At 45.1% G+C, this 16,815-nt stretch overlaps 1 protein-coding gene across 1 annotated transcript in view; it reads right to left on the bottom strand.

Moving 5' to 3' along the window:
• The window catches only part of LOC308581643 (dynein axonemal heavy chain 11-like), a 236,406-nt gene that overhangs the window by 104,061 nt on the left and 115,530 nt on the right, over positions 1-16,815 (bottom strand). The window contains exons 43-44 of the mRNA XM_081184350.1: positions 13,903-14,065; positions 8,864-8,987 (exon numbers count right to left, since the gene is read on the bottom strand). Coding sequence (XP_081040476.1) covers positions 8,864-8,987; positions 13,903-14,065 — 287 coding nt within the window. The remainder of the gene's footprint in view (positions 1-8,863; positions 8,988-13,902; positions 14,066-16,815) is intronic.

The following is a 16,815-nucleotide window of genomic DNA, read 5'->3' as shown; positions in this document are numbered from 1 at the left end:
GCAGTGGTTCTAATAAACCAGCCGGCGCCTGCCTCTCCCCCTTGGCTCTTTGGCATTGTTCACACCCTCTCACATACTCCCGCACATCTTCCCTGACCTTGGGCCACCAAAATTCCCTGGTAACCAGCCACATGGTTTTGTGTTGCCCAAAGTGCCCTGCTGTGGGGCTATCGTGCAGCTGCTTGAGTACTTTCTCCCTCAATTCCCCTTCAGGTATATATAACGCTCCCTTATAATACAATGCCCCATTTCTCTCCTCAAAACCACCGGGTTTGTCTTCCTCCCCTCTGAGATCCCTGAGTTTCCCCTGGGCGTATGCATCCTGCACCGTACCCTCTACCAATTCCCTTTGCCCCACCAAAGTCGCCCCACACACCCAGCGGTCCTCTGGAATGATATGGGTTTCTTCGGGTGCTCCCTCCCCCTCCAAATATTCAGGTTTGCGTGAGAGAGCGTCCGCCCTAACATTCTCTGGGCCTGGCACATAACAAATCTCAAAGTTAAATTTGGAGAACTCTTGGGCCCATCTCAACTGCCTTTGGTTGAGCACTCGCGCCGTTCTCCAGTACTCTAGATTTTTATGGTCCGTGCACACTTGCACTTTATGTTGTGCACCAACCAGCAGATGCCTCCATCTCCGGAACGCCTCATGAATAGCAAGCAGTTCTCGGTCGTACACCGTGTAGTTCCTCTCGGATTTGTTCAGCTTCCGCGAGAAGAAGGCACACGGACGCCACTCCGACTCCTCCTTCCCCGGCTGCAGAAGAAGCACCGCCCCTATGGCTCTGTCAGATGCGTCTGTTTCCACCCTTAGCTTCTTTCGTAAATCCACATGCAGAAGTTGTTCTTCAGAGGCGAAGGCCCTTTTCAGTTCCTCAAACGCTCGCTCCGCCTCCGCCGTCCATACAAACTTCTTCTTACTGCTGAGACAGTCAGTGATGGGCGCCGTCAGATGGGCGAAGTTGCGGATGAACTTACGATAAAAGTTTCCAAACCCTAGGAACCTCTGCACATCCTTCTTGGTTTTGGGTGTTTTCCATTCCAGCACTGCCTGTACCTTGCCGGGATCCATGGCCAATCCCTTGTCTGACAGGCGGTACCCCAGGAATTCCACCTCCTTGGTATGGAACCGACACTTCTCCAGTTTGACCCACAGCCTGTTGGCTTGCAGTCTGCTCAACACTTCTCTGACGTCTCTCACATGTTGCTCCTCATTCTCAGAATACACCAACACATCATCTAGAAAGGCAACGCAATTCTTGTAGAGCAAAGGGCCCAGCACGTGGTTCATAAAAGATTGAAAACACGCGGAGCCTGCTTGTAATCCAAATGGCATAACGAGGTATTCAAACGCCCCCAAAGGGGTAAACATGGTGGTTTTCCATTCATCCCCTTTCCTTATGCGTATCAGGTTGTACGCCCCCCTTAGATCCAGCTTTGTGAAAATCTTTCCCTTCCTCACCATGTTCAAAATATCATCAATTCTGGGCATAGGGAACGCCACCGGTTCAGTCACTGCATTCAGCCGCCTAAAATCACATACAAGTCTCGGCTTGTCCGCATTTTTTTTGTCCACAAAGAACACTGGGCTCCCCCCTGCTGCTTTGGACTCTCTGATGAAGCCTCTCTTCAGGTTCTTGTCAATGAACCCTCGCAACTCCTGCATTTCCCTGTCTGACATGGCATACACCTTGCCCACGGGAAGCTGTGCTCCAGGGAGTAAATTGATCTGACAATCAAAGGGTCTATGAGGTGGTAGTTGGTCAGCTTCCTTCTCACTGAACACGTCGCTGAGATCTGCATACTGTGGTGGTACCTTCACCTTCCCCATTACTTCAGTCCCTGCTAGGGTGGCTTGGACCCCTACTGAACCCTTCTCCCCTTTGCAGTGTTCTAGGCAATGTGCTGAACCAAAGGACACCACTCTTTGATGCCAGCCAACCAGCGGATCATGTAGAGCTAGCCAGCTCATTCCCAAAATAATGGGAGCGCCTCCCAGGGTGGCCACATTAAACGCTATCAGTTCTGTGTGCCTTGCCACCCTCATTATCATTGGGACAGTCTGCAAGCGGACTCCTCCTCCCAACAACTCCCTGCCATCAATCGTGGTCACCTGCAGGGGGTTGCTTAAAGGGATGGTCTGTATCTGGTGTTCAGCAGCAAACTCCTTGCTCATAAAATTGCAGGAGCTGCCTGAGTCCAATAGCGCCTTTATTTTTAGGGGGTGCCCATTCTGCAGCTCTAGCGACACTTCAATCACTAGAGCAGGTCGAGGAGCTTCTGGCACGGGCACTTTCACTGCTCTTTGGCCTGGCTGCAGTGCCCCAATTGTGGCAACCAGGCGTTGGCTTTTACCTGCTCCTCTCCCCCTTCTTCTCCCCCCTCAACAGCTCCCACCATCCCTTGCCATTCCTTCCTCTGGGGGCAGACTCTGGCAAAGTGGCCTGGCTGTTGGCAGAGATAGCATTTCCGGGGGCCCTTTCCCTCCTTCTTAGCTCCCTCGCTGGTTTTTGAAAATGCGCGCGCGCGCGCTGTTCCGATTTCCATCGGCTCTGCCGGCGGGAAAGCTGGCTCAGGAATGTCTGGAATGCGGAACTCCTTCCAACGTTCCCCTCTCCCTTCCCGCCTCTCCAAGGCTCTTGCCTCCTGCCGCGCTCCTATGGTCAGCGCAGATTTGGTCAGCTGATCCATAGACTCCGCCCTGGGGCTCCGTGCCAGCTCGTCTTTCACCCCCGAAGAAAGACCTTCTTCAAATAGCATTTGAACGGGTGCCGCCGATAAATCCCAACTCAGTCTGTGAATCAGCATGGTAAACTCAGTCCAATATTCACGGACAGATCGACTCCCCTGCTTACAAGCCATTAGCTGTCTGCGCACCACCCCTTCCTCAATATCGCTGGAAAACATGATATCCATTGCACGAAAGAACTTCATTGTGTCCTTTAGTATGTCATTGTGCGTTGCCATTAGGGGTCGAACCCAGTCTCTAGCCCCTTTCTCAAGATGCCCAATTACAAAAGCAACTCGCGATTCCTCATCAGGGAACTCATCGAACTGCACATTAAGGGCATATTGCATCTCTGTCCTAAAAGCATGGTAGTCCTTGGGGTCCCCCCCAAATTTCTGCACCAATCCTGGTACCTTTCTGGGGAATTGAGTGGCTCTCCCCTTCTTGTCTGCATCCTGAGCCCTTCTCTCCTCCAGCCTCGCCGTCTGCAGGGCCAGTTGAACCTCCAACGCTCGGTATCTATCTTCCAAGCTTGGACCAGCTCCAGCCCCTGCTCCTCCGGTTCCGGTTGGTTCGCTCATGATGCCTTCTCTTGCACAGGCAGCGTACAAAGACTGTCGGACTGCTGTGAGGGTTTGATTAGCTGCTTGTGCGTGAAAACGTGCTCCCTCAGAGTTTGTGTGCCCCCACAAACCTCTGTGTGTGACGGAGCTCCTCAGACATGTCTGCTCTAGTCACTAGTAGAGTCCGACAGTGGCTGCCTGCGGAAGCGTTTCCAGCAAAGAAGTTCCTTAACGGAAACGCGTCTCCTGGACTCACGGCGTGACAGTTTCCTGCGAGGTATGGGTCTCCCTATGTGAGACTCAGATACCTCCCCACTATTTTCGCTGGAAGCGTCCCTGAGCCCTCCCTCCTGCTCACATTCCCTCAGAGAATCACTCCTCCCCCTGCTGGTCCCTGCTTCAGCAGTTGAGTCTCTTTCATCCTGCCTGAGTCCCTCCACCACCTGATGCTCTGATGGCAGTTCCCTGACATTGGTGATATTGTGAGGTCCTTTGGCTCCCAGCCTGCCTTTTTCCTCAATCTAACACCCCTACTATTTATTCTTTTTATTTGCAAACTGTTCCCAATTAGGGGTGCCAATTAGTTAGGGTTTTCCCCAGCAGCCTACATTTTTATCTCCACTCTGCTTTGGTTAACAGCATTTTTGTTGATGAAGCCAGAGTTTCATATAGAGGTCTCCCCATTTTTGGGAGTGGTAGTGGTGGGGAATATAAATCTCCCAGGCTTTATCTATGCTTTTTCAATTTCTAGGACTGGACTATGTAATGCACACTGCATTCTGCCTGTGGGGTAAAACTCCTGCTCACCTTGATGTTATCAAGAGCAGCACATTCAGCCAGTTCTGCTAAAATGTGCTCCTGAGCCAAATTCAAGGTCCTCGTCAAGGAGTTCTGTAAAGCCCTTAACAGTGTGGGATCTAAGGGCATAAGCCAATGGCAGAAATTTGCATATGCTAATTTATATGTCTAGATGGAAATTTAGACTGACTTCTGTGGGACGTTACTGAGACAGATGGGCACATGAAGGAGCTAAGGCTCACAGACTTTCCTGTAAAATTGGCTAGAGAGAACTCTGTGAGATCACTTCCTTTGTCTGACCTGGCAGGAAGCTGTAGCACTACATACTTCCTTCCTGCCTGGGCATCTCTCCTCTTTTCTTCATCGTGCTTCCAAGCTGACCCCACGTAACCTCAGACATCATTTTTGAACTTACATTTTGTACTTTTGTATCTTAGATAGTAGTTATAAATCTGCTTTCATTTTGTTACCGTAATTGTGGCTTCAAGACCTATGTAAGTAAATGATACTTTTACTTCTTCACAAGACAATGTGTGTGATTATCGTTTTAAAGGGAGAGAAAAGGGGTAATACCAGGAAAATCCACTTTGCCTTAAAGCATCTTGGATTATTATTTATAGAAGGTTAAATCAACCTTGTCTTACCTTTCAATTTTAAACTGCAAAAGATGGGACTCTGCTGATCTCACTAGAGTGAGCAAGGAAAGGTAATAACTAAACAATATATCCTCTCCTTGTGCCCAAACCCATTCCTACAACTTTCAGAGGGAAATTTGTCCTCTAAGCAAAGTAAAACACACACACACACACACACACACACACACACACACACGCACGCACACACACACACACACACACACACACAAACTCAACTTATTTTTTTAAAGGCTGAAAGAGCAAGAGATTCGGGGTCTGGTGCAAAAGACCTGGAGCTTGAGACTAATCCAAAACAAAATTCCTTCTGGGATTCAATTACATTAAAAACTGCCTCTGCCTATAAGAGCTCCTGAAGGAATTGCATTCTGCAGAAAATCCTTTTCTTTCAGGAGGCATCAACAGAGCCTTTACTGGAGTTGCCCCAGGACTCTGAGTTACTGCCACCTGAGGTGCTGTGAAGAGTTGCTCTTTCCTCCTTTCTTGACATATCGAGAATGTAAAACATTATTGATTATGCAGGTCTTCGGCTGATAATCATTTCTTGCCACTGTCATTCTTGTGGGTCTCTTACGTTTCTGCTGAGCTGCACTATCTGAACGATATTCGTTTTATGTCACTATACTTTAGCCTGATGGATGCAGGACAGCAACATTTTTAGCAGCCAAGTTACAGTAAATGGAGGTAGATTTTCATTTAATAAAGCCAGTTGCAGAAACCTGGCCTCGAGAATCTCATACTGGGCTCATCCAGGGCATTTTTATGTCCAAGACATACACAACTCCTCAGACTGACCGCATCATAAATCACAGGTATCACCAGCATTCTTACTCTAAACTTATTGAAAGCAAATTAGGATTTTGGACAATTTGAATGCTTTTTTCAGCAGGTTTTACACAGGCCATCCCTTCTTCTAAATGTGTGCAAATAACTCTCTTTTCCCAATGATAATGATAGAATGTTTATTTTATGTACACTTCGCCACAGACGGCAGAACCGCATCTATTATCCTGGGGGAATCTCCTTTTTCTGACAAGATCACACTATTGTCCTAAAATAGTAAATGGTTGAAAAGACTCTAGATCTTTCTTCTGTGCTACTGTGTTGCAATTAGTGAAGAAACACAGTCAGCAGAGATTATTTTAATGGGTGTACAGTACTACTTTAAATGAAGTCTTCGCCATCTGTTCATCTCAATTATAAGCACAAAACCAACATATATTACAATAGATTCAGAGAATACAAAGATAGTCTACTGCTATACTTGGACTGTCCCCCCCCCCCCTTATATCTCTCCCCCTCTTCCAGATCTAACTGGATAAATAATAAAGAGAACGATACGCAATATAGTATGCTTTACTTTGTGACAACACTACTTAGTGGAAAGAATAATAAAATAAAATACTAACAATACATTAATGCTGATCTGCAATCTCTATACGTGTTCTGTTTCCACTTCGACTGCTTATTCCTGTACTGCAAGTTGAAAGTTGTGCAATCACTTTGCTCATATAGTGCTCTCTAGAGTGAGGAGTAAACAGAATTCCTTATTAAGCAGAACATGCCTTCCTTCTGCATGTGTCCCGTCGCCTCTGCATTTTGAAACTCTGGATGCTAAAAGTCAAGGTCAGGGGTCAGCAAACTTTTTCAGCAGGGGGCCGGTCCACTGTCCCTCAGACCGTGTGGGGGGCTGGACTATATTTTTTTTGGGGGGGAATGAACGAATCCCTGTGCCCCACAAATAACCCAGAGATGCATTTTTTTAAAAAGCACACATTCTACCGTATGTTCTGGCATACAAGATGACTTTTTATCCCTGGAAAATCACCCCAAAAGTCGGGGGTCGTCTTATACGCCAGGTATATGCGTTGGGAAGGAGGAGAGGGATCCGGTGAGCAGAGGCGCCCCTTCTGCGGTCGCTCCTCCTCCCTCCCCACAGAAGGGGAGGCAGGAAAGTCCTTCCAAGCGCGGCACTCACCCGTTCGCCCGCCCGCCAAACGCCTTGCCTTGGGCTGCTGCTGCAGCGACAGCAGAGGCAGCAGAGGGGTGCGTGCTCTGCCCCTGGCAGCACTCAAACTCTATAACTCTAAAACTCTAAAATTGAACAGCAAATGTTGGGGGTCGTTTTATACGCCCAGTCGCCTAAGATGCCGGAACCTACGGTACTTATGTAAAAACACCAGGCAGGCCCCACAAATAACCCAGAGATGCATTTTAAATAAAAGGACACATTCTACTCATGTAAAAACACGCTGATTCCCGGACCGTCCGTGGGCCAGATTTAGAAGGCTATTGGGCCGGATCCAGCACCCGGGGCCTTAGTTTGCCTACCCATGGCCAAGAATGGATAGCTTTCCAAACCCCAAATTTATCTGAACAACAAAACACACACACACACACAAACAACTTAATGGAGATCTTCAAGCAGAGGTTGGTGATCCATCTTATCTGAGACACTCTGGTTCTGGCTTGTCTGCCTCAAGAAGGGGGTTGACCTAGATAGCCTACAAAACTCTGGTTTTTTTTAAAAAAAATGTTTCTTCTCCAGTTAGATTCACAAAATCTTTAGGGGGTATGTGTACCCCTGCCTACCCCCAGAAAAAAGCACTGGTTTTATGATGATTTTTATCTTATTCTTTGTACAGTTTTTTTAAAAAATAAATAAATAAATCTGCAATTTTATTTGCACTGCTTCGAACTATTAATGATTAAGTTGTATAGCAATGCCATAAATAAAATGAACAAATAAATCAAAATATTTGGCAAATTCATTCTTTGCCAATTCTGTTATAAACTCACTTGATCTGCATCTCCTGGCCTAATGTACGTACCAGAATGCAGTTACCCATTCCATTTCATTTTTCTCCTTATTTGTGATGTTGTTCTTGGTGTCAACAAGTGTACCAAAAAAAGCAAAGTTTGTTTTAGGGGAAATTATATTCAGATGTGCTTGCTCGGCAGTGGCGTAGCGTGGGGGGTGCAGGGGGGGCCGGCTGCAACATCTGGGGGTTAGGGTTAGGGGGTGCAAATCCACGGGTTAGGGGGCGCAAATCCACGGGTTAGGGGGCGCAAATTACTTGCCTTGCCCCGGGTGCTGACAACCCACGCTACGCCACTGTTGCTCGGTGAGGAAATATATTGAGAAATGCATATTTTGCAGGGCAATATGTATTTAAATATTAATTTTCATGCAGACTTTTCTTTTAAAAAAGAATCACCATGCAGAAATGGGATGGGAGGGAATTAAGGCTGAACAAATGTGAAACTAACATGGACTGGAAACAGACTACTTTGTCCACCCCTATTTCTCTCTCTCTCTCTCCTTCCTCTCTCTCTCTCTCTCTCTCTCTCTCTCTCTCTCTCTCTCTCTCACACACACACACACACACACACACACACACACACACAGAGAGAGAGAAAATGCAGCTGCAGGATGAATTTCACGGACCCGACATTGCTAAAAAGGCACACATATATCAGTATAGGTGATATAAAAGGGGGAAAGAGTGAAGGGCTCTCGTAAGAAATTTTGGACACCTTTGCACCAGCAGTGTCTGAAACTGCAATTTCAGGAGCAGGAATCACCCTGCTCCTGTTCCCGACCATTTGGAACGTAATCCCTCTGCGATTTTTTTTGTTATTCTAAAACGTGCACCACAAATCAGTTAATGCAGACGGTTTATACTGGTGAAATGTGTGTGGACTTACGCTGTGCCATTTTATATAACAATATCAAATATTAAAATAGTTGAAGCATTTTATAATAAACAGCGGTTTCCCCCCCTCCTCTTGATTGCAGTTGATTATGTTATGCAGCTTATTCTGCTCGTGTCACAAAGGTGACTTAATAGCTCCTATAACTCATCTCAACAGCTGACCTTTCTCCCTCACTGATGAAGCCTATTCAAAACCTAGTGGCCTTTTGCTCATTTCAGGATCTTCTATTTTTCAACTGTTTTGATAATGAATATATTTACCGAAGGGTTTTTCTGTTTCTTAAAAAAAAAAAAACCACCAACCCCTCCACGAATACTTCAATGGTCTCTTTAAAAGATGTTATTTAAATAAAGTACAAAAGAAACAGTCTCTCTCTTTTTTCGCATTTATGAGTTTTTGCTTACCTGATGCCAGCATGTCGTTAATTAATACGAGAAAACGCTCATCAGGGATCTGAGCATCTGCGTGAAGAAACACGGTGCCGATGTTCTTCACGCCAACTTTAAAGTAAAGTGTCGCAATATCACTCTGTAGAAGAAAGGGAGGTTTAGATCATTACGGAAATATGCATAGTGAACAATATTGTCAAGCAAAGCAACCTTATGAAAGGGGAAGCTTAAAGATCCAACTTTTAAAATTTGAATTACCTGAAGGGGAAATTACATATTTTTACAATATAGCAACCTAAGTGCTTCCCCTGGTCTGTTAAGGATCATGTTCTTATGTGCTGTCTTTACCTGAAGAAGCGTCTCCACCCACATCGTTCAAACGGACACTGAGATCCAGCTCCGAGGGCCTTCTGGCGGTTCCCTCACTGCGAGAAGCCAAGTTACAGGGAACCAGGCAGAGGGCCTTCTTGGTAGTGGCACCCGACCTGTGGAACGTCCTCCCACCAGATGTCAAGGAAATAAACAATTATCTGACTTTTAGAAGACATCTGAAGGCAGCCCTATTTAGGGAGGTTTTTAATGTTTGATGTTTTATTGTGTTTTAAATATTCTGTTGGGAGCCTCCCAGAGTGGCTGCGGAGGCCTGGCCAGAGGGGCGGCGTATAATAATAATAATAATAATAATAATAATAATATTCCTGTGCAGCAGTGAGAAACTTCATAGAATCATAGAATCATAGAGTTGGAAGAGACCACAAGGGCCATCTCCAGGCTAAACATGCCCAGCTCCCTTAGCCGTTCCTCATAAGGCATCGTTTCCAGGCCTTTGACCATTTTGGTTGCCCTCCTCTGGACACGTTCCAGTTTGTCAGTGTCCTTCTTGAATTGTGGCGCCTTTTATGTGTTGCTGCCCAGCCAGCCAGCCAGCAAGAAACTCCCCCAATCTGGGCCTCTGATTGGCAAATTTGAACCTGGTTTTGTTGAGTGGGAAGTTATGCCCATGGCTATGATGGCTGGGGGGTATTCCCCATCAGCTGGCGACCATGTGCGTCTGGGTGTCAGGGAAGGAGATGCAGAGTGAAGGTCCACAACCAACACCCACCGGGGAAAGCAGCGAGTTTCCATTCTTGGACAGTAGTCAGAAGCTTCAAGGGCAGTGTGTTTACCTGGGTTAAGTTCCCTTCAGAAGGAGAGATTACTGAAAACTTGAGGTGTTTTTAAACGTTAAAAAGGTAAAGGGACCCCTGACCATTAGGTCCAGTCATGGCCGACTCTGGGGTTGCGGCGCTCATCTCGCTTTACTGGCCGAGGGAGCCGGTGTACAGCTTCCAGGTCATGTGGCCAGCATGACTAAGCCGCTTCTGGCGAACCAGAGCAGCGCACGGAAACGCCGTTTACCTTCCCGCTGGAGAGGTACCTATTTATCTACTTGCACTTTGACATGCTTTCGAACTGCTAGGTTGGCAGGAGCAGGGAGTGAGCAACGGGAGCTCACCCCGTCACAGGGATTTGAACCGCTGACCTTCTGATTGGCAAGTCCTAGACTCTGTGGTTTAAACCACAGCGCCTCCTGTGTCCCTTTTAAATGTTACAAAGAAACAAATTGAGCAGAGATGAATTAAAATGGCACAGCACTCCTGAAAGCAGCAAATCCTATGTTGGTCATCAGATTCCCAGACAAGAGATCAAAATGTGTCTTCCAGACTTCCAGGTCAGCGCCATCGGTGAATGGCGGAGTTCCTCCATTCGGAGGAACGGGCTCCGTGGAAACTGGGTCTTCCCACAGCGGCGAAGGTGGGGACCCGCTAGAAATCCCAGGCGGAGGAAGCCTGGGAACGTGGGGTTCGGCAGGGCACCAGGAGCGCCCCCCTACTCGCAGGGAATCCCATTTAGGGGCTTCGGAGCAAAGTGGGGTGACAAGCGTGGTCCTGCGAACTGACTGCTACTTTCACGGAGTGAAGCCGCACAGCCATTGCCGGAGAGCGCTGACTTTTTCCTGTGGACAATTGGATTTAAAACAAGTACCCGTGAGTAGAAACGGAAAATTGGATCAAGAAATTTCTTAATTTGGTAACGAAGCGGGAAGGTTCAAAACAGGAAGTCTGCCTTCCGCTTTTTGTATATAGACTAAAGCAAAAACTTTGTAAGCTAAAGCCTGGAAAGCTGTCAAAAAAGTCTAAATTACCTTCATTTAGAATTACTGAAACCCCCTTGGAAGCAGGAGAAAAGGGGGGGGGGGACTTTGTTCAACCCTAGCAGGAGAGGAAGTGAAGAAGGATAAGTTTCCACCGTCTCTAACCTGGGAACGGGGTGTCAGAGACAGAAATTGTTGGAGAGGTTCATTGACTGTCAATGGAATATTTTGACAGATAGCTAAAGAAGAGAAACAAGCTGATTTCAATGTTGCCTTTTGCATCTTAAAGAAACAAAATATCTGAAAAATATCTGAAAAACGAAAGTAATTTTCCTTTGTTGGACTTGCCTAAAAGAAATGGATACAAATAGAAATTGCCTCCTCTAGAGGGAGCTTGTCAAATTGTTGCTGCAGTACATTTGAGGGCTCAACAGATGTGAGATTAAGACCGTGGGAACAGGCTTTTCTGACCTTGACTAAAGATGAGTTGGAAAGAAGAATGGGTGCTTGCCTTATGCAAGACAAGTGCCCTGCTGGAACAGATGCATGAGAAGATGGACTTGATGAATGAGAAAATGGATTTGACTGTTGCAGTTAATAACTGTGGGCAAATAGGGAATATTGATACAGAAATTATCCAGGCACCAACTCATGAATCTGTACTGACTGGGCAAGTGCAGGAGATAATGGAGGAGGATGCGGTTGCACCCCAAATAATACAAATGGAGAGTCCCGAGGCTCTACAGGAGTATGAGCCGTTGCCATTGAAGATTGATGTTGGCGTGGGCCAGGGGGAGTCTGGAGTTGAGGAGGTTCCCAACGTTGGAGAGACCTTGGAATATGCTTTTAAATACTTTTTGGACTATATTGAGGATTGTGGGGAGTGGGACTGTGGGGAATGGGCGGGTTTGATGAAGGGAGATGGAGACAATTTTGGCTTGGAATCCCCCAGAGGCCTACCCCTCAATGAGAAAGGAAAGAAACTAAGAAAGAGACCAACAAAAGACAAGGAAAAGGGCAAGTATAAACAACAAGAAGAAGAATTGCAGAAGGGACATGGAAGAGACTTAAGGGCCTCGGACATAAGACTTCCAGGTTGATGGACTAGATGGAATGGACAGTAAGGACTGACACGATCCGAGACCAGGAAGAAGGGACGTTGGATGAAGATTGGAAGAAAATCTATAAAGAAAATTTTCTATTTGGGGAATTGGCTAAAAATTAATGAGTATTAGGGAAAATGTTGGAATGAAACTATATGACTTTAGCAGAAATGATATCAGGAGTAATGTATATTTGATAACTAAGATTCAAGCTTTAAGGTGTTTTAGGGTAAGATAAGGTTAAATTAATTAAGGTAATGTGAATAATAGAATATGGGGAAAGATGGAAAGGATTTGTTGAGTTAATTATTAGATTAAATTAGGTTAGGATAATTTTTTTAACAAAAATTGAGAAAGATGGAAGGAATTTGCTGAAATAACTAATTAAACTAGAATACAAAAAGGGAGGTGTGAGGAAGTCAATGAAACAAGCAAATGGAAGTTTTAGATACGTAATCTGGGATTTGTGTTGTTTTCTTTTTTCTTTTTATCTTTTTGTTGTATTCTTGTATTGGTTTTTGTGTTTTTTCTTTTTTTTGTCTATTATAGTGTTGCTTTTTAATTTTTCTTCTTATAATTCTGAAAACTACTAATAAATATTATTTTTAAAAAAATTAAAACAAAAAATATATGCACACTTTGATCTTGTATATGCAGTTTTGTGCACCGTATTTGGCTGGGAAATTGCACTGCAAAATTTGGAGAAGTGCAACTTTTGAAGGATAGCTGTGCTTTGGTTCACATTTTGTTTTGGATAGTGTGAATTAAGTAAGTTCACCCTTTTTGCAAGGGTGCAATAATGTCTTCTCCAAGCAAATTCAACATGGTTCATCTAAGGTTGGAATTGCAGTTGCTTCGCCCGCTCACATCTCATGCTCTTAACTTCTATGCAATACCAGAATGTATGCTCTGACAAGGCTTTACCATTGCCAGGAGATTATGTACGAAACTCAAAAGACATGTCACAGTCGGAATTCAAAATGACGTCAACAGATTGGAGAACTGGGCCAAATCGTACAACATGAATTTCAACAGGGACAAATGCAAGGTTCTGCACTTAGGCAGGAATAACCAGCTGCACCAATATAAGATGGGGAGGGCGGGGCATATGGCTTACTAGCAGAACAAGTGAAAAGGATCTTGGGGGAATGGTCTCCCTCAGGAGGTTGTGGACTCTCCTTCCTTGGAAATTTTTAAGCAGAGGTCGGATGGCCACCTGTCATGGATGCTTCAGATGAGATTCCAGTACAGTGGTACCTCTGGTTACGTACTTAATTCGTTCTGGAGGTCCGTTCTTAACCTGAAACTGTTCTTAACCTGAAGCACCACTTTAGCTAATGGGGCCTCCCACTGCTGCCACGCCGCCAGAGCACGATTTCTGTTCTCATCCTGAAGAAAAGTTCTTAACCCAAGGTACTATTTCTGGGTTAGCGGAGTCTGTAACCTGAAGCGTCTGTAACCTGAAGCGTATGTAACCCGAGGTACCACTGTATTGCAGCGGGGTCCCTTCCAACTCTATGATTCTTTGATACAGTCAACTCTATGATTCTTTGATACAGTCAACTCTATGATTCTTTGATACAGTCAACTCTATGATTCTTTGATACAGTCGTACCTCGGTAGTAGAACAGAATCTGTTCCGGAAGTTCGTTCGACTTCCAAAATGTTTGGAAACCAAGGCGCGGTTCGCAAACCAGAACACTCACTTCCGGGTTTGCTGGGTTTGGGAGCCAAAATGTTTGACTCGCAAGGTGCTCAACTTCCGAGGTGCGACTGTATCTGAATGCAGAATCTTACAAGTGCACTATGAGACCTACCCTGAGATCATGAATCCCGTAGCTTTTGCGTAGGGTGATTTGGAAGACTTCCAGTGAGCTGAGAAAAGCAGCCAAGCGGCACAGACTTTGCTTCCCACTTCCTCCGACTCCAATCAAAAGTGCATTTCCATAGGGAGCTTCAAGAATGCGGTTGATGCGGCAGCTACAGGGCAGGAACAGATTTGCAAAGATTGATCTTTTAAAGACAATCAGCTTTCTATCCAATATATTTATGGTTGTAAACTAACAGTGCAATCCTAACCTTTTCTACCCACAAGTAAGTCCTACTGAACTCAATGGGGGTTCTCTCCCAGGTAAACAGGATTAGGATTACAGCCTAGAGTGGGATTAAGATTACAGCCTAAATTAGGATTATACACCAGGCTTTACTTTCAATTAAGCATGCATAATTATGCCACAATCCTATCAACCTCCCAAAGTTATTTAGTCCGTAATGACTGAGGTTATATTTCTAAAATATATTTAGAAATCAATAAAGGTGTTTTCTCAAAGGTACTGAAGGGAGGGCATTTCTCTTAATTCCCAATATTGCAGAGATTTTATTTCAAATTGTAGGATAGAAAGATCAGGAGAAGAAAACCTAAGCATCTGTGCAGTCTGCAAATAAATTTGCCCTTCAATGACCCTCCATCAATTAATAGGGGGAAATAACTAAGCTGCTATTAATGTGTTCACTAATTAATCTCCCTATTAAATTATTTAAAAGTTGATAGCCCTACGATCAACCTTTTTAATAACCATGTACTTGGGAGGGGGACTTGAACTTAAGAACTTATTTAAGTTTGAATTTCCTGCAACTTTGAACTTAACAGTTAAAGCTTGCGTAATACTCCTCTCCTTCAAAGGTAAATTGTAAACACAGTTTACAACCGAATGGCGGTACATTTGAGATAGTGCTATGTAAGAAAACATAACAGTAACTCTGAATAAAAGGTGTTGCTAACATCTAATATACAGTCACTGTTTCCATTGTTACTGCTGTAGTCAGAGTGTGGGACAGTTTGCTCAACTATTTAAGAAATAGTTAAATAGACCAGTGATCACACATTTATGTCCCAGGGCACTGTAAACTGATCTTGGAAACTTCTGCTACATTTGCCACTTGGAAGTGTCTTCAAATGTTTTCTAGACTATATGATGAGCTGTGATCCTGGCACACATTCACATGGGTCATAATGAGAAAACCTTGTAGCAACACTACCAAGTCATTAAGGCCATAGGATGCTTGAGAATTTCACTTGGTCTGAATTTTTAAGCACCTGACGTTCACTTGCAAACATGCAGATCAGAAAGCAGTTCTTTTTGGTTTTTCAAACATTTCCAAATCTGCAGTACAGTTCTCCACTCATTAAAAAAATGTGTATTTTAGTATAAAATACATAGAAAATTTTGTATTTTAGGGTAAAACGCATATAAAAATGTGTAGCAAAAATGTATTTTTCCCCCCTTCCCAGAAGCACAACAGATCCTTGTGGGGCAAAATGGCCCCAATCCATTGCATCCAGGTTGCCTGCCACCCAGCCAAAAGGGGACAGAGGGAAGGGTGTGTGGCTGCTGTCACCAATAGCAAATGTAAATAAAATAACCCACTCACATCAATAACAATCTAGGTGTGTCAGGGAACTGCAGGCAGCGAGGGAGGAAAGAATTAGAGGATACAGGGAACGATTCCCCACTGATCAGTACTGAGTCCTCCTCAGAAGACAGGGAAGAGGATAGTGAGTCTGGGGAGGAAGGGGTGCTTCAGAGAGAAGGGGATCCACGTCACAGGGGGAAACGGAAGGGGCTGAGCCGTTGGCTCTGTTGGTCTCGAGGGAGAGGGAAAAGAGAAAGTAGTTAGAGCAACGCGTCATGAGAGACGGGTCGCTTTGTTTATTTGGCATGTAATCTTGTCTGAAGAAAATACAGTGGTGCCTCGCAAGACGGAAAGAATCCGTTCTGTGATTCTCTTCGTCTAGCGGTTTTTTCGTCTTGCGAAGCAAGCCCATGGACGGATTAGCGGATTAGCGCTATTAGTGCTATTAGTGGCTTTTAGCGGCTTTTAGCGGCTTATCTGCTGATCGGATCAGCTGATAAGCGGCTTAGCGGCTTAGGAAAAGGGGGGGAGGAAAAAAAACCAGCAGGAACTCGCAAGACATTGTCGTCTTGCGAAGCAAGCCCATAGGAAATTCGTTTTGCGAAGCACCTCCAAAACGGAAAACTCTTTCGTCTAGCGAGTTTTCCGTCTTGCGAGGCATTCGTCTTGCGGGGCACCACTGTAAAGAAAGGAATTTATGGCTGGCTGCCGGGAGTGTTTTTCTGCTAAGTGCAGCAACGCGTGCAGCTGGCAAGTTGACAGGTGTTTTGTTTTGTTTTTTAAGGGCAAGGAGGAAGAAGATCAGAGTAGATGGGGGTGGATTCCTTAAGAGGGCACCTTGTTCATCAAGAAAAACTTTCTGACAATAACAGTTGTTCAACAGTGGAGCAATCTCCCTCGGGAGGTTGTGGACTCTGCTTCCATGGAAGTTTTTAAGCAGAGGTTGGATAACCACCTGTCATGGATGCTTTAGCTGAGATTCCTGCATTGCAGGGGGCTGGAATAGATGACCCCAGGGGTCTCTTCCAACTCTAAGATTCTATGATCACGAGAATTGGAAACTTGCTTTTTCTTTTAAATGAAAGTTGATAACTAAAGGAGGCTGAGCAACAAAGGCCCGTACAGTTAAAGCTATGGTTTTCCCAGTAGTGATGGATGGAAGTGAGAGCTGGACCATAAAGAAGTCTGATTGCCGAAGAATTGATGCTTTTGAATTATGGTGCTGGAGGAGACTCTTGAGAGTCCCATGGACTGCAAGAAGATCAAACCTATCCATTCTAAAGAAAATCAGCCCTGAGTGCTCACTGGAAGGACAG

This window comes from Podarcis bocagei (assembly GCF_964188305.1).
Source record: "Podarcis bocagei genome assembly, chromosome: 1".
Lineage (NCBI taxonomy): Eukaryota > Metazoa > Chordata > Lepidosauria > Squamata > Lacertidae > Podarcis > Podarcis bocagei.
Note: the sequence above shows the minus strand (reverse complement) of the source record. Positions and strands in the feature narration are given on the sequence as shown.